Source organism: Sinohyriopsis cumingii, chromosome 3, assembly GCF_028554795.1.
Source record: "Sinohyriopsis cumingii isolate HCF-2022 chromosome 3, ASM2855479v2, whole genome shotgun sequence".
NCBI classification, from domain to species: Eukaryota; Metazoa; Mollusca; class Bivalvia; order Unionida; family Unionidae; genus Sinohyriopsis; species Sinohyriopsis cumingii.
Genome location: NC_142963.1, coordinates 97,643,950 through 97,664,166, shown reverse-complemented (window position 1 = coordinate 97,664,166; position 20,217 = coordinate 97,643,950). Strand labels below are relative to the sequence as shown.

The 20,217-nt window shown below is 32.4% G+C and overlaps 1 protein-coding gene across 3 annotated transcripts in view; it reads left to right on the top strand.

Moving 5' to 3' along the window:
* Window positions 1–11,945, top strand: part of LOC149803359 (uncharacterized) — a 36,865-nt gene extending 24,920 nt beyond the window's left edge. For 2 of the 3 annotated variants that reach the window (XM_089951370.1, XM_089951371.1), the window contains 6 exons: window positions 5,819–5,890; window positions 7,377–7,442; window positions 8,261–8,311; window positions 8,951–9,120; window positions 10,122–10,247; window positions 11,604–11,945. In XM_089951370.1, the coding sequence (XP_089807496.1) occupies window positions 5,819–5,890; window positions 7,377–7,442; window positions 8,261–8,311; window positions 8,951–9,120; window positions 10,122–10,247; window positions 11,604–11,705 (587 nt within the window). In that variant the 3' untranslated portion in view covers window positions 11,706–11,945. The remainder of the gene's footprint in view (window positions 1–5,818; window positions 5,891–7,376; window positions 7,443–8,260; window positions 8,312–8,950; window positions 9,121–10,121; window positions 10,248–11,603) is intronic. The other variant, XM_089951372.1, reaches the window with a different exon arrangement.
* Window positions 11,946–20,217: the final 8,272 nt, after the last annotated feature.

Below are 20,217 nucleotides of genomic sequence, written 5' to 3'. Positions count from 1 at the left end.
TTGATTATACCTTTAATATACACAAAAATCGACATATTGACTATACCTTTAATATACACGAAAATGGACATGTTGATTATACCTTTAATATACACGAAAATTGACATGTTGATTATACCTTTTATATGCACGAAAATGGACATGTTGATTATACCTTTAATATACACGAAAATGGACATGTTGATTATACCTTTTATATGCACTAAAATGGACATGTTGACTATACCTTTAATATGCACGAAAATTGACATGTTGACTATACCTTTTATATACACGAAAATGGATATGTTGACTATGCTTTTTATATACACAAAAATGGACATGTTGACTATACCTTTAATATACACGAAAATGGACATGTTGATTATACCTTTAATATACACGAAAATGGACATGTTGATTATACCTTTTATATGCACTAAAATGGACATGTTGACTATACCTTTAATATGCACGAAAATTGACATGTTGACTATACTTTTTATATACACGAAAATGGATATGTTCACTATGCCTTTTATATACACGAAAATGGACATGTTGACAAAACCTTTAATATACACGAAAATGGACATGTTGATTATCCCTTTTATATACACGAAAATGGACATGTTGATTATACCTTTTATATACACCAAAATGGACATCTTGATTATACCTTTAATATGCACGAAAATGGACATGTTGAAAAAACCTTTAATATGCACGAAAATGGACATGTTGATTATACCTTTAATATGCACGGAAATGGACATGTTGATTATACCTTTAATATGCACGAACATGGACATGTTGATTATACCTTTAATATACAGAAAAATGGACATATTGACAATACCTTTAATATACACGAAAATTGACATGTTGACTGTACCTTTTATATACACGAAAATGGATATGTTGACTATGCCTTTTATATACACAAAAATGGACATGTTGACTATACCTTTAATATACACGAAAATGGACATGTTGATTATACCTTTAATATACACGAAAATGGACATCTTGATTATACCTTTAATATACACGAAAATGGACATGTTGATTATACCTTTAATATACACGAAAATGGACATCTTGATTATACCTTTAACATACACGAAAATGGACATGTTGATTATACCTTTAATATACACGAAAATGGACATGTTGACAAAACCTTTAATATGCACGACAATGGACATGTTGATTATACCTTTAATATGCACGAAAATGGACATGTTGATTATACCTTTAATATACACGAAAATGGACATGTTGACAAAACCTTTAATATGCACGACAATGGACATGTTGATTATACCTTTAATATGCACGAAAATGGACATGTTGACTATACCTTTAATATACACGAAAATGGACATGTTGATTATACCTTTTATATACACGAAAATGGACATGTTGATTATACCTTTTATATACACGAAAATGGACATGTTGATTATACCTTTAATATACACGGAAATGGACATGTTGACTATACCTTTAATATACACGAAAATGGACATGTTGACTATACCTTTAATATGCACGAAAATGGACATGTTGATTATACCTTTAATATGCACGAAAATGGACATGTTGACAATACCTTTAATATACACGAAAATGGACATGTTGATTATACCTTTAATATACACGACAATAGACATGTTGATTATACCTTTAATATACACGAAAATGGACATATTGATTATACCTTTAATATACACGAAAATGGACATGTTGATTATACCTTTAATATACAAGAAAATGGACATCTTGATTATACCTTTAATATACACGAAAATGGACATGTTGATTATACCTTTAATATACAAGAAAATGGACATCTTGATTATACCTTTAATATACACGAAAATGGACATGTTGATTATACCTTTAATATACAAGAAAATGGACATCTTGATTATACCTTTAATATACACGAAAATGGACATGTTGATTATACCTTTAATATACAAGAAAATGGACATCTTGATTATACCTTTAATATACACGAAAATGGACATGTTGATTATACCTTTAATATACAAGAAAATGGACATCTTGATTATACCTTTAATATACACGAAAATGGACATGTTGATTATACCTTTAATATACAAGAAAATGGACATCTTGATTATACCTTTAATATACACGAAAATGGACATGTTGATTATACCTTTAATATACACGAAAATGGACATCTTGATTATACCTTTAATATACACGAAAATGGACATGTTGATTATACCTTTAATATACACGAAAATGGACATCTTGATTATACCTTTAACATACACGAAAATGGACATGTTGATTATACCTTTAATATACACGAAAATGGACATGTTGACAAAACCTTTAATATGCACGACAATGGACATGTTGATTATACCTTTAATATGCACGAAAATGGACATGTTGATTATACCTTTAATATACACGAAAATGGACATGTTGACAAAACCTTTAATATGCACGACAATGGACATGTTGATTATACCTTTAATATGCACGAAAATGGACATGTTGACTATACCTTTAATATACACGAAAATGGACATGTTGATTATACCTTTTATATACACGAAAATGGACATGTTGATTATACCTTTTATATACACGAAAATGGACATGTTGATTATACCTTTAATATACACGGAAATGGACATGTTGACTATACCTTTAATATACACGAAAATGGACATGTTGACTATACCTTTAATATGCACGAAAATGGACATGTTGATTATACCTTTAATATGCACGAAAATGGACATGTTGACAATACCTTTAATATACACGAAAATGGACATGTTGATTATACCTTTAATATACACGACAATGGACATGTTGATTATACCTTTAATATACACGAAAATGGACATATTGATTATACCTTTAATATACACGAAAATGGACATGTTGATTATACCTTTAATATACAAGAAAATGGACATCTTGATTATACCTTTAATATACACGAAAATGGACATGTTGATTATACCTTTAATATACAAGAAAATGGACATCTTGATTATACCTTTAATATACACGAAAATGGACATGTTGATTATACCTTTAATATACAAGAAAATGGACATCTTGATTATACCTTTAATATACACGAAAATGGACATGTTGATTATACCTTTAATATACAAGAAAATGGACATCTTGATTATACCTTTAATATACACGAAAATGGACATGTTGATTATACCTTTAATATACAAGAAAATGGACATCTTGATTATACCTTTAATATACACGAAAATGGATATGTTGATTATACCTTTAATATACAAGAAAATGGACATCTTGATTATACCTTTAATATACACGAAAATGGACATGTTGATTATACCTTTAATATACACGGAAATGGACATGTTGACTATACCTTTAATATACACGAAAATGGACATGTTGACAAACCTTTAATATGCACGAAAATGGACATGTTGGTCGTACCTTTAATATGCACGAAAATGGACATGTTGATTATACCTTTAATACACACGAAAATGGACATCTTGATTATACCTTTAATATACACGAAAATGGACATGTTGATTATACCTTTAATATACACGAAAATGGACATCTTGATTATACCTTTAATATACACGAAAATGGACATGTTGAGTATACCTTTTATATGCACGAAAATGGACATCTTGATTATACCTTTCATATGCACGAAAATGGACATGTTGATTATACCTTTAATATACACGAAAATGGACATGTTGATTATACCTTTAATATACACGAAAATGGACATGTTGACAAAACCTTTAATATGCACGAAAATGGACATGTTGATTATACCTTTCATATACACGAAAATGGACATGTTTGACAATACCTTTAATATGCACGAAAATGGACATGTTTGACAATACCTTTAATATACACGAAAATGGACATGTTGATTATACCTTTTATATGCACGAAAATGGACATGTTGATTATACCTTTTATATGCAGTAAAATGGACATGTTGATTATACCTATAATATACACGAAAATGGACATCTTGATTATACCTTTAATATACACGAAAATGGACATGTTGATTATACCTTTAATATACACGAAAATGGACATCTTGATTATACCTTTAATATACACGAAAATGGACATGTTGAGTATACCTTTTATATGCACGAAAATGGACATATTGACTATACCTTTAATATACACGAAAATGGACATGTTGACAAAACCTTTAATATGCACGAATATGGACATGTTGATTATACCTTTAATATACACGAAAATGGACATCTTGATTATACCTTTAATATACACGAAAATGGACATGTTGATTATACCTTTAATATACACGAAAATGGACATCTTGATTATACCTTTAATATACACGAAAATGGACATGTTGAGTATACCTTTTATATGCACGAAAATGGACATCTTGATTATACCTTTCATATGCACGAAAATGGACATGTTGATTATACCTTTAATATACACGAAAATGGACATGTTGATTATACCTTTAATATACACGAAAATGGACATGTTGACAAAACCTTTAATATGCACGAAAATGGACATGTTGATTATACCTTTCATATACACGAAAATGGACATGTTTGACAATACCTTTAATATGCACGAAAATGGACATGTTTGACAATACCTTTAATATACACGAAAATGGACATGTTGATTATACCTTTTATATGCACGAAAATGGACATGTTGATTATACCTTTTATATGCAGTAAAATGGACATGTTGATTATACCTATAATATACACGAAAATGGACATCTTGATTATACCTTTAATATACACGAAAATGGACATGTTGATTATACCTTTAATATACACGAAAATGGACATGTTGATTATACCTTTAATATACACGAAAATGGATAGGTTGACTATGCCTTTAATATACACGAAAATGGACATGTTGATTATGCCTATTATATGCACGAAAATGGACATGTTGATTATACCTTTTATATACACGAAAATGGACATGTTGACTATACCTTTTATATACACGAAAATGGACATGTTGACTATACCTATTATATACACGAAAATGGACATGTTGACTATACCTATTATATACACGAAAATGGACATGTTGATTATACCTTTTATATGCACGAAAATGGACATGTTGATTATGCCTATTATATGCACGAAAATGGACATGTTGACTATACCTTTTATATACACGAAAATGGACATGTTGTCTATACCTATTATATACACGAAAATGGACATGTTGATTATACCTTTTATATGCACGAAAATGGACATGTTGACTATACCTTTAATATACACGAAAATGGACATGTTGATTATACCTTTAATATACACGAAAATGGACACGTTGATTATATCTTTAATATACACAAAAGTTGACATGCTGATTATACCTTTATATGCACGCAAATGGACATGTTGATTATACCTTTAATATACACGAAAATGGACATGTTGTCTATACCTATTATGTACACAAAAATGGACATGTTGATTATACCTTTTATATACACGAAAATGGACATGACGATTATACCTATTATATGCACGAAAATTGACATGTTGACTATAGCTATTATATACATGAAAATGGACATGTTGATTATACCTTTTATTTACACTCAAATTCGCATGACTCTTATCTTTTATATAAACTAAACTAGGCATGTCGCTTATACATTTTACAACATATGGATATGTATATGTATATGTATATATATATATATATATATATATATATATATATATATATATATATATATATATATATATATATATATATATATATTCATTTGTAGAGTTATACGAGACATATTTCTACTCCCAGCATGAAACGGAACGAATGCTTGATTGCAAAAGCCATCATATGGGTGAGGAAACATTATTGTGATTCCAAACTATTTGGTTAGTACATTATATACCGTTTCAGTAAGTAGGTTTTCTTAGTTACCTTACGTGTTTGAGGATAACAGACAAACCTACACCTTCAATAAAATGACTGCCTGGTTCTGCAGTTAAATTTAAATGGAAAATTGGTGTGCCTACAATTGTCTTTGGCGTTGCATAAATATTTCTTTGACAAGTTCTGATTCTTATTATCTAAAGTTGATAACTTAATTTTTCTGACAAGGTCCACGGAACGTTGAATGACTAAGAATCAACTAAAAGGTCAAAAAGCACACATTTATGGGCAAAAACTGAGATGATCGTCATTGGGGTTTATTCTTAAACCATATTCCGCCAATGGCTAGCAATGTTATAATTTTAAACGTTTCCTTAATTGATTTTACCTTGATCGTCACGATGCAACAAATGATACAGTACGTAAAAGAGCAACTTTCTGTCTTTCAGCATGTCTTGAGGGCAGAAGTAGTTACTGTCTGTGTTGACGATTTGTCCGTGTATCAACAGACTATGTCTTTCGTGTATCATTCCTTTCCCGTGTATCAAGTAACCATGTCTTTCTTGGATCATTCCATTTCCTGTGTATCCATATAATATGTCTTTCTTGTCTAATTCCACTCCCGTGTGTCAAGAAACCATATCGTTCTTGTATAATTTTGTTTCTCATATATGAAGTGATTATTTATTTCTTGTATCATTCCATTTTCCGTGTATCAAGAAACCATGTCTTTTTTGTATCATTCTGTTTCATGTTTCCCGCTTATCAAGTGACCATGTCCTTTTTTGTATCATTCCATTTTCCCTGTATCAATAGACTATGTCTTTCTTGTATCATTGTACTTCTGTGTATCAAGAAAGTGTGGACATTTTGTGTGCTGTTTTGGGAAAATGTGCATTATATCTAGGTTGCCTGAACATTAGACGCACATTTAAAACAGAAAAGTAAATAAGTAAACAAATTATGAAATAATAATGTTTTTATTTGGAATTATCTTAATTTTTGTAGATTTTAATACACTTGGTGCCATAGCGTTTTGGCATATGAACTGTATTTTCAGTCGCTCCCACATGTATTGAAATTACAAAAGCAAGCATATAAAGACAAGAGAGTATGGGTTGTCTTCAAATACGTATGATACAAGTGTTTCATCTACAGAATTTCTTAGTAATTACGCAGGTGTATACCCTGGTGATAAAGGTTGACTGTCGTAATATACATTTATATTACGCCTAATGTAATAAATGTCTTAACTGCTTAATATATGTTAGAAGTACCTAAATACGACAATTTTAAGATGGTGACATCGACAAACAATTAATTGGTTAATGTCTTTATTATATCGTATATCATATGTCTTGCCTTATACAGACAGTTAATGTGGGGGGGGGTGCGTACGTTGCAATATTTCTCTGTCATACTCTACAATTTAAGGTTTATTCTTGTATTTTTAGTTTGGCATTTATTGGCTGCTATCGGTAGTGAGTTGTGTACAACGGATATAGTTCTTCATGTAACAGGTAATGCTTTTAAGTATATTTCTATTCTGTTATTGATTTAATTATTACATTTTGTGAGCAGCAAATATAATTAAAGAAAAAGATAGATGGCTTCAACAAGTATAAAGGCTGATTTGGACGCTTCCCTGAGTACGAATAAATACAGTATCAATATGGATTAAGAAAATAAACTATCATAACAAGTTACCAAATTAATAAGGACTATATAGTTTGCAACAATAAAATATGTTTAGACTACCGTAGTTATTATAATATTCGCCGTTGGTCGTTGCAGTTTCCAAATGAGTGAGGTGGGCGTTCAATACGGTACATTACTGTTTGACTGAAAACTTTCGCAAATTAAGTTGTTTTGATCTATGTAAAGTTACTCATGTCCTATTGTTATTATTTATACATACCATAATGTATATATTAGCCTCGATAATGTAGGAATATCTTCTTTTGTGGAGAAAAAAAAGGGTAGGGCATTTATTAGGAAGGGGTTCTATTAGAATACCTAGGCTAGTTATCCATTAAATGAAGAGTCTCAGTACTTGTATGCCTTTTTTAATCAATGTATGTGAGCAGGTATATGAAACAGTGTATACTACATGCAATTAAAACAGATCAGTTATTACTGTCTATGTTAATAATTGGCATTATGTTTCATGCTAAATATATTTCCAACGAAAATCCTGTTTCACATCACTTCTGATCCCGTTGTAAAGAGTTTTGCTTAATTATGTGTCAATATCATTAATATTTTATTCCTGGAAAAAAAAACACGTCGCAAAAAAATTATAAAATGAATTAATTAACTGGATGTCTTCCTTTTCTAGAAACATATAGCCGGCATCTGGACGCTTGTATCTGCCGAAACAATAACTCAGGTATAGTTTATGTATCAAATTTGCAAGTAGCTTATTTAACATAGCTGTTTTAATTGGCTGTCACAAGTGGCTAATTTAATAAAGCTGTGTTTAACTGGATGTCACGTCCTTCATATTAGCTTTAAATTCAGAATATACGGCCAGATCACACACGGTTTGCTGTATGCAAGTCTGATAATGTGTTCAGTGTCTACAAGTTATGACACCGACTGATTTAGAAATATGCAGGTCAAATCAAGGAGCTGTTGATTTTGTTTGTTAGATAAAAAGATTGTATAAATTTCTACGGACTAAATCATAGTTTCTTCAGGGAAGAGTAGGACATTATATAAAAATACCAGTGCATTTCTAGTAGCTTAGGCGATGGACAAACAAACATTTATAATATTTTAATACAGGTATATATAAATAAGAAAAATCAAAATGAAAGAAAGGCGCCTAAAAGTCCACAAATTATATGCTGTCAGATGTTCGAAAAAACGGCCAAATCACTAACGAGCATTTATGCTGGACATATATCGACATTTGGAACTTTTAAAATATAGAATTAAGCTAATCTATCTAAGTCAGGCCTCATAAAGAAAGGTCGTTTTGCTTAAAACCTTGCAACGTTTAATTGCATTAAACCATGTATTTCAGATGTCCCTGTATGTAACAAGGTTATAGCTATAAATGAGATCGCACACGGGACGATTGTCACCCACCCAAATGCATCCGATTGTTCACCAGGGGACCATTCATCGTCTGAGGCATTTGTCTTTTACGGCTGTAATACAAGCTCGACAACTCATTGGAGGAAAGGAGAGAGAGTATGTATTACGTAAAGATGTATATATTATTTTTATTCCGATATATTCTATAGAGGGTATGAGAGTATATTTTGTTATAAACGAGGACGTAAACACATTAATATTTTCTCAAGCAATCATAGATTCCTTCCTTCAGTAAGAAATTGTAAAAGTAATTTCACGCGGTTATAGGTTAGCTGTTGCGATGAAATCCTTTAATATGACCATTTCCGAAATAAAATAGTAGGTCAGTATAGAATATTGAACATTGTATCACAAAGCGAGCTCAGTCAAAAATATCATATAATTAATATTATTCGTAGTACCAACGTGTTCAAAATGCATATGGTCAAACTACTCTTCAAAGATAAAATTTATAAGCAACGCAATAGTTGTCTTATTCAGTTGAAAACTAAGAAATTCCATTCAACGGTTTCATTCTTGTCTTTGATGATAATCAGATAGATTATGGTAAAAAAAAACCTTAAAAGAAATCTTTGTTTTCAAGAACATTTTATCCAGAAAGTAATACACTTGCATGATGAAAACCGTTATTATCAATCACTGTCATTTACACCAAGCTTGACAATCGACCAGTCCTTTGAATATATGTAAGTAGAGGAGCAAAGATTTCTTTCAAGAAATATTAAGAAGTTCATAAAAAGCCTACGTAAATATCATAAAATGTACTCTGCGATTTGCTTTGACTGGCTGTTTAAATTTTGCTCGTTAGTTCACCACAAGATCAAAAAATGAATAAGTAAAAATGGTCGTAAAAGTGAAAATATTTACATATGTAAATTCTACATTAGAGCTCATATTCTAATTGTTATGAGGTCTAAAAGAGCTCGCCTTAAACGATCACATGTATCTCACTTCAGTTCGCATGAGTTCGAGTCTCTTGCTCGGCCAATTTGGGTATGTGAGAGAACTACCATTAGCTTGCCGTGGGTGTGGGTCTATACATAATTAACAAAATTACCTAAGACCCATCAAACATGAATGTTATAAAATCACTGCAGATCATGGATATGTGTGAAAGGATACCGCTATACTCACCAATAGCGAGCTTTGACCATGACGGAGTTTTTTCTTCTAATGGAGGAAGGGCCGGCATTTTTCTGGGCTGTCTGACAGGTGGCTTTAAGGTACATTGCATGATCAGCATTTTAATGGACAATTATTGAAGCTTCACTACAGGCGAAGAGCAACATACATGCCCATCAAGTTGGAAAAGCATTAACCTTCACTATTTGCTAAAATTAGTATCTTCGATTTCACATTACTTAATTACTGTCTCCAAGAGTTATCCCAAGTTCATCAACTACTGTTTGACTTGCACGTGATCTAAAATAGATTGTTTCTTGTTACTGTTCACTTTCTCATCATAGCTGACCGATATATTCCAGAATAGAATGAGTCTTCCATGTATGATATATATTGAGTTCAATTTTTTTACATTGACCCCAATGTTGCCTTTGCTTCGCCTTTTCTGCTGTATCACAAATGTTTATGTTAACGGTTAGGACAAAATAAGACCAGGTATGAACTTCACCAATAAAATCTAAGCCTAAACTTACATTTCTACTCAGAATCCAGTGATCGGATTGGCTTAAATTTAAGTCTAACTGTAAACCAACCTTAGGACTTGGTATTATGAAATTAGGACCAGGTCACATAAGTTTATCTAGAATGTTGCAAATCTTAACTCTGCACGTTAACTTCAATCTCAAAAACAATTAGTTTTTTCTCATAACTATTTGTGAGACCAGAAAAAAAATTAATAAACATCTGAGATTAAATTTTGTAGAAGACTAATAAGATATCGTACTTTATAGAAATGCTTTCGCTCTACTAAATTTATTTCCCCCTTGACCGTCTCGTGAACGTAATGGTCTTGGCCAAATGTTATACAAAAATTTGTCTCGTGCTTTGGAGGTAACAGGTAATATCAGATGAATGTTTCAAACATTTGGCTGCTTGTGGTTCATATCTAAACTAAATCCTACGAAAAAAGACTGATACCTTTTCTGAATATTTGTATAATTGCTCTCTCTGTGTTTGCACGAAATGCTTTCACAAATTTAGGATATTTAGAATGTTTTTAAGGCTGGTCTCTATTCGTACCAACTACATGTATATGGAATGATTAAAGTCATGTATTCCATTCAGACAGTAATTTCCATACTTAACAACAGGTTCTTTACTATGTGTGCTGAATAATTTAAATTTATTAATAAAATGAGAACAACGTCGTTTTTCAAATCTTTAAGACAAATAATCAGGATAATTGCGCACTCAAAGTTTCGAGAAACAAATAATCAGATGCTATCAAAAGTATCATTGGTAAATAATCTATATTTTATGGCAAAAATAAATACCTCAGTTTGTACTATTGTCAGTAAGAATTACGTACTCGATTATAAAATAGAAAATCGCTTAGAAGCATAGTCCTACGTTCAGCAGTGAATATTTACACGATACCAATGATCTTCCCATTACAGATTGCTCTTCAAGAATGTCATGAAGGGGTCAAGATTAAACACTTGATGCATCCTGGAATTTTTGCAGAGGATCCATCTAATTATTTTCTGATCAGATGGTGACCTGTACGTTTCGTGCTGTTTCATGCAGTTTCGAGCACTTTCTCTGCAATACACGTATTTTAGTCATGTAATCACTTAATTTTGTGCGATAATCGGATTTTCCTTCTTTCTTTCTGCTGTGGAAACATTACATCGCATCTTCTTTAAATAACTTAAGGTAATCCAAACGAAATTATTGACAGTACAGAATTGTACAGTAATTGTAGAACGTCATGCCCGTGCATTTTACAGCAAACTCTATTGTATGCTTTTCTTCATTTTGTCTTCAAAATTGTATTTTTAAAAACTACAACAGAAAAACTGTATTATTATTATTCATTGTAATATTTGGTTTCTTATATATTTATTTTAAATTCCTTAAACTGTTGTACTGACATGCTAGTTTCAGAAACCGTATAAATTCATCATCGTTCTTATTCTGGAGATCCTTCGACAGTTCTTCGTCTTTGTCAGACAGCTTTTAATATTTCGATTTGGGTATTTTCAATGCCAATTGTTGTAGCATTCATTACCTTAAAAATCTGTAGAAGCAACAAATTAACACTTAACAAAGATAGTATTATATTCCAATCTCTAATCATTAAGCGTCCATAGCGAAATACATGCATGCTTTGCTTCACCAAAAGTAAAATTGCACATCTACACATTCCTTGTAAATCTAAAGTATAGTATAGTGTAATTTCCCTCGAATATGTGCATATTCTTGGTAAGTAGGAACATGAGGACCAAACAGTTTTTTTAAGTAAGGTAGACAATACTCAAACTGTATTTGTAGAATTATTATTAAATGAGGGTCATGTGAAACCGACTGTTTCCATATCAAACGTATTCTATAATTTATGAAAACTTGGAACATTCCTTTTGAGAATCTATTGTTAAATTTCATCTTCTTGGCCACCATTTTCCATAGGCTTAAAAGTAAAGTTGTAGTTCATTCGTTATCAACCTAAATACCGTAAATCAGTTTCTTTCATTTCAGTTTGATCATACTCGCTTTAATTTAAGTATCATTAAATTATTATTATTATTATTATTATTATTATTATTATTATTAGTATTATTATTATTATTATATCTATACTTTCTCTTGTAATGTAAATAGATTCATATCATTCTTTTCTCGCCTTGAAATACCATTCGGTATGTAAAGACTAGAAACAACACTTACAGAGCCGCTTGTGATGACGATAACAGGAGAACCACATCCCATATTATTGGTATTGACGAATTTAACCAACCTCTCTAAGCAAAACTGAATTGCTACCTTATTTTCGTACTTTAGCAAGGCATCTTTTTACTCCGCTAAGTCTAATTTTAGACATGTATTTAATTCTGTATGTAATAGATTGTTTCTTCTGTAGTTTTGACATTTTATGTATTTCATAGATTTGATATTTTCTCTGTCCTAAATATATATTGATTATTGATGTTGTACGCAAGTGATTCTATCTCTGTGAGTGTATGTGTGTATTTGTGTATGTTCTTTACTGACCCTAATAGAAACCTGATTTTGGTCGAGCCGTACAGAAGACGTTAATATAATCCCTGTGCCGCTTTTGAGCTCTCTCTCTCTCTCTCTCTCTCTCTCTCTCTCTCTCTCTCTATATATATATATATATATATATATATATATATATATATATATATATATATATATGAATTAATGACAAGCAATAGCCGTTGCATTACATCTGATCGTTGAAGGTAACCACTGATACGAGAAATCTGTAAACTTCGACAAGTAATACAAACAATAACCGCTATGGCGTAACCATGTTAAAATTCCCAGTTCAATTGTATTAATTATGGCGAAGTTTGTGACTTGGATAATGTAGATGGATACTGGCTTCAGCAAAACCATAAACCGTACATTGGGTTCATTTCTTACATACTATGAAACTCTATGTAACCGATTTTAAAATGACATGACTAGCACCATACAACAAAAACCAAGTGACCAAGAACTTGGACTTAGAACTTTGCTGGAAAAGAAAGGTTTCTATCCAAATTCTCCTTGTCAGAAGCTTTTTCATAGTGAACAAATTTAACACACACACGCATATATATATATATATATATATATATATATATATATATATATATATATATATATATATATATATATATATATATATATACATGTGTGTGTGTGTGTGTGTGTGTGTGTGTGTGTGTGTGTGTGTGTGTGACATGTCCTATCAAAAGTAAATAAATCTGACGTTCAGCCTAAAAGTGTAATCTATCTCCCAACATGTAAAATTTGTGCTTCTAATATGTAGGGAAAACCGTTCCTTTCAGAAAACAAATGAACAACAACATAAACCATAACAGAGATACAATCAACGCGAAACTCACACACCACTATAGGTTTTCTGGTCATTTATTAGAGTCCTTCAAAACATTTAGTATGACCCCGTGTAGACCGAAGTAAAACGCATACACTTTGAACTCAACTGGACACTGCGAGTAAGACCTCGTGGAGGCTTTGGCCAAAACGAAAACATCTAACGTAACAACATCAGTATATCAATATTTGAGTTATGTTAATTGCCCATAGGCAAATCTTGTGACAATATTTACCCAAATGAAAATATTCCTTAACTCTATACATAACGTTTTTATTATCAAAATTGGCTCGTGTCTGGTACCCCGCTACTAGATATCCAGACACATTATCTCTACTGCCTCTTTCACGCACATACCGAGTAGTGACACGTGAGGTATTTTACACAAATAGTAAAATGATTAAAAACAAAGGGACAGACATCACACGAAAAATCTTTACAATCCCAAACACTGTGTATTACAAACCCAAAATTAGCACACGGCAAAAAGATTACATGTATGGAGTTACACGCTCGTCACCAGCACACTTGGCTACCAGTCACACTGGTCAATCAAGCAGCAAGTATTCTAGATAGCCACCGACCACCATTCAATTCCTTGGTCAATTACGCAGTCAGCGCCCATCAATCGGTCAGCAACGCCAGATCACCTGCTACTCGACCAGCAACACTGTTCACTCATCTCTACGGCTGCTATGGTTTAGCTTTACAGCTGATATAGTCAACTTCTATGGTTAGCTCTGCAGCTGGTACCACGTCTAACACCGTGTACTATGCATGACACGGACATAAACCATAAAACGTAATGACGTTATATACGGGAAGCTATACAGATTACAGTATCGGTACAATAATTACAAAAGAGTAAACAGGTTCAGAAGTGAACCTACCCGTGCCATATAAGAATCCTACGGAACTAAACGTTTGTTGAAAATGCAACTTTATATTGCTAATATAAATCTCATGTTAAGTCACATACAAGAAAAGAAAATATTAGCATTATACTAAGTAAGCCAAAGCTACTTTGAAAATATACAAAAATAAACATGGAAGTACAATAGTTATGACTTATACACACGAAATTAATAAATAACTCCCATACCTCTACAGCTTAAGATGTGCGAGACCTTAAAGTAGACTGAACACTAACAAGACGTTCCGTAATATGAGATTTAGTCTTACGGTGAGGCGTTTATACACAGACGATGCAGTCATACATCATCTGTGCGCTGGAAGTATTCGGTTTTTCCCACAGAAAGCACTTCGCACGTGCGGCATTGTATGAAACTCATTGTTTCGAAATATTGTACAAATTACATAAATCACCCTCAGGTATCGTTGTACACAAAAAGTCCTAGTACGTATATTTAATAAATAAAGGGATTTATACAATTCCATGACAATGGTCGCGTCTTCCACTGCAGACATCTAAGAGTGTTCTTCGTATTGGAAAGCACAGCAAGGAATTTTTCTTTTGCATAACAACTCATAATCATTATTTTTATAATTGAAGATTTAAAAAACGAGAAGGTAATGGTGGAAAATCTATTCAAACTGCTGTTTTTATATTCGAGTTCACTCGTGCATATCATGTGCATATATATCATAACCAGTATGTTTTTGTTACAAATACCAAAATACTATTCGGTTACTAATACGACGGGAACTTGAGCCTGAGACTTCTCTTTTTCAGACTGGTTCCCCAAAAACAGTTGTAACCTTTATAGTATATGAATAGAATGTTCCTTCCATATAAAAAATGTTGGTATTATTTTATTCAAATACTAATCATCCATTATCCTGCCTTCGTTCTCTTTTATCTTCTTCAAACATAAGAATAGTCTTTATGGACATATATGCAGTTACTCAGAATTTATCGTGATACCATGACCTAATTTTATTAAAACAATCGATAAAAGTATCATTCTTGATAGTAATCATTCATTTGTCCTCTACAAGACCAAGATTTAAGCCAGAATCTTATGCAAGGGTTTATATTAATTTCCAAAATCACCGTCACTAATAATGTCTCTACTATTATTTCTGTCGAAATAAGAACGTTTATCTGCAAGTATCATATTTAGTAAAGACCAGATTCTTACCCTTCTTCAGGGGCCCGAGTGGCCGAGTGGTCTAAAGCGATTTCCGTTGCGGATCACTGACATCTCACCTGTGTCTGCGTGGGTTTGAGTCTCGGATTTGGCCAATGTGGGTATGTGAGAAAGCTTGCCAGTAGTTTCTCGTGGGTCGGTGGTTCTTTCCGGGGTTTTCCCGGGTTCTTCCTCCACCATTAATACTGGCCGCCATGTATAGCCTATCGTGTGCTGAAAAATGGCGTTAAACCCTACAACAACAAAATTCTTACCCTTCTCTTGGCTTCAAAACCTATATAACTTTTACAAAAGTCATTGGAAGAAAACTGTAAGCGTTCTGGGTCCTAATGAGAAAGCACTTTGCTTGATGTAACACTAATTGCAATTGTTCACAACCCCAACTGGACCTTGAACAGCGAAATCAAGTAGACTCGAAAAAGATAACCACGCGCAAATAGAGTCATATTTTTACAGCCACATTTACATTTACATTAAAAATATTTTTTCTCATTGTGCTCGTTGGTCTCTCACTCGCCTATCATTACTATTAAACAATGACATATCCGGAATATAATTTACAGTTACACCAATTCACATAAAAAAATAAATGGTGATGTGTCTCACCCATTTATTTGTAGATATACATAGATTACATCATTATCAGTCAAGCTAAAGCCATCTAGTCGAAAATTACAACATTTTGAAGCTCTGTTTCCAGTATAAATAGTAATAGTAAACTTACGTAATTTTGTCTTTATCGTTTGTCTTGAGTCTGGTCTGTGTTCACCTTTCACAAAGACCTAATTAGTGTCGAAAGCGCTCAGGCTAGGGAGAAACTAGCTTTGCACTGTTGGTTGTCATTTTATCGCATTTATCTTAATCAGTCCCTGACACATGTGATACCCTGCTTGGAGGATCCTGTGCATTTCACATGTATATATATATATATATATATATATATATATATATATATATATATATATATATATATATATATAGTTAGCTAGTTAGTCTCTTCACCATCCTTTCGAATTTGTTCATTTGTTCATCCCATCTCTCCTATTATTATTAATGTTGTTGTTATTATTATTATTATTATTATTATTATTATTATCATCATCTTTCCAATACTTTCCCTGCCATGTATATTTGTTTCTCGAAATTGTATCCGAATTAAAATCGTAGAATCGAATTATATTGCATGACGATAATTAGTGCCACAATGTGATCTGTATTCTTCATAACACATGTAGGGCTACGGGCAACGTGAAGTAGTACAACACTACCGTGTTTATAACTTATATCAATGATAGTGTCCCCTGTGTATCTTGTATATAGATGATAGGTCCTATTTTAGACATGATGTAATTATTCTGTAATATTGAGTTATTTTTTATCGTTTCATTATTGTGTCCAGTTTCCTCTTCTGTGGCATGATCCAAATATTTTGTTTTGTTCTGCGCTTCTAAATTTGCGTGTACGTGTGTTTCTTTGCACCTATTTTTATTGTCCCAACATGGGCAGCTTTTTCAGATGTTATTGATATTTTTATCAATCTATCCATGACAACAAATCGGAACAAGAGATTCAAGCGAGATTAGATAGCTTTAGTAGAAAATAATCTCGAATGCCCATCAATGTTCAAATGTTAAACGAATATTGAAATGCTAACTTTGGTATCAGTCTTGAGTGTTCTTAAGAAAGACCCGCGTGCATTTAAAAGAAATTCGCTAGAACCACACGATATCTGAGTCTAATTTATGACTGCAAAGAAGGCATCTTCACATTATTCCTATCTAGGCGATAAATTATGATCATAATTTGTTGTTTTGGGTTTTTACTTCCACAAATACACACACACACACACACACACACACACACATATATATATATATATATATATATATATATATATATATATATATATATATATATATATATATATATATATATATATATATATATATATATATATATATATATATATATATATATATATATATATATATGGGTGAGTTTATTAAATATTATAATTCATGAACAGCCCATATAGAGAGAGACACCATGTTTAAGTATTGAACTTGTTATTAATGTCAAATGCTGCCTTGGAATATATGTAATGATGAATAAGGATATGCAGTGTGTACGTTGAAAGTGGGTGTAAATCAATCTTGTATTTCTTATTTTGCTATTCATGAGGTCACGTGTAAGCTGATTATAAAGACTGCAACACACGAGGTGTATTACTTGTATTTGCCAAAAATCTTTCAAAGTTTATACAATGCTATCAGTAGGAAACCAGAAATTATGACCTTTAAAGTACTGAGCAACTGTTTATTAATCTGATGGTGTCTTTTTACGATACATCAGTTATCATTTCACACTACCATCTCAGAATCAACCAGAATTATTCATGTAGAACATGTTTCCATTTTTTTTATAGTAATTTAATAATCCGACTCCACTCCATCCAAACTCTGTCCCAACCCTTGAACCTGACCAATGTCGAGTTTGTTAACGATTTAAAACAGAGTATACTACTTTCAAACTTGATTAATCCAAGGGGCTGAAATGATCGCACCAGTCGAATGAAAAGTGAGAAACAAAGCGGCGACGACGACAACGTTCTGTGTTGCATAAAACAATGAAAATCAGTGTTAGCAAATGTGCTTCCTAGCGATTTTGACGATGACATGATCATTTGGTACCTATCACCACCACAATCACTGAGGGAGTCGAGTCGCTCGGCAGCCAAAGAGAATGATTTCCATATTCAATCTGTAAACAAGCTGACTTCCAGAACGTTTTGAACCACGTCATACACTTACACGGCCAAATTTAAAGAGTTTTAAGCATACGTCCTGCAGAGAAAATTATGCCGCATTTTTGTAAGGACTTGTTGCTTGAATCTATTTTGTTTGCTTTGATAGACATTGTCGGGTTTAAGGTCAGGATCTTATGCAACTTTCTATCTCCCATGACAGTTTGATATATCTCTTTTGGACTGAATTCAATAGGCAAAATTAACAACTTCCTAGATCGTTCACAAAATTCAGCATTTGCAATAATCTATGACGAGCTCGATGGAAAAGAGGATGTGCATATACTTTACGTTGTACCTCCTTCAAGCTATGGACGACGACGTTGCCAACTCTCGCAGAAAGTATGGTTAATTTTGATGATGACCAAGACCAACGACGTGCCTCACGCGTGCCGTTGTGGTGCAGTTCAAACAGAGAAAACCGATACACCAGAATGGAAGCTTTGATCTGACACAGATTTGTTGGTTGGAAGCTACATTTGGGAATAATTAGAAAACCATAAGCTGTAAACGGAACAGACATATATATACACTTTTACAGAAAAGCTGTATTTCTATTAACAAATTACTGTGTGTGGACTCCATGAAATGAAAAAAGTCAAGAAACGTTCGCACCCTACTATAGAACTATTTACCTGCATGTAATATGCGGAGTTTTCTATCGAACTATTTACCCGCATGTAATATGCGGAGTTTTCTATCGAACTATTTACCCGCATGCAATATGCGGAGTTTTTGTTTTCAGATCCTAATTTTCCAGCCGGAAATTACGTTCACTTTAATCATCACAAAAATCATGCTGATTCCATTGTTAATGTCAAAGGATGTCTTATGTATGAAAGTAGACCATTTGACCACCTTCAGCGAGAGCAACAATGTTAAGGATTATAAAATAAGTAAGTAGTAATAGTTTTTGTTTGGCGAGGTCATATCGATTGTTGTTGCAGTAACAGTGGTTGCGATAGTACTAATATGGAAGTAGTATGTTTTGTGTGTTATGCACATATGAGGTTTAACAGCACATCAGCATATGCATGGCCATCTGGTGTCAAAAGGTTTAGGCATCCCAAGAAACAGCAATAAAAGCAAAGATAAAGGCTATAAAGGGTAATATCCCTAAAGTACACAGTCATTATTTTATAAAATTCGGTATGCATTTAAGAAATCTAAACTCTTATCAACTTGAATTTCATGGGATGGATCTAAGAAGAAAATATTGAAACGGATTAGCAGTGTAGCTGTAGTAGCAGCGA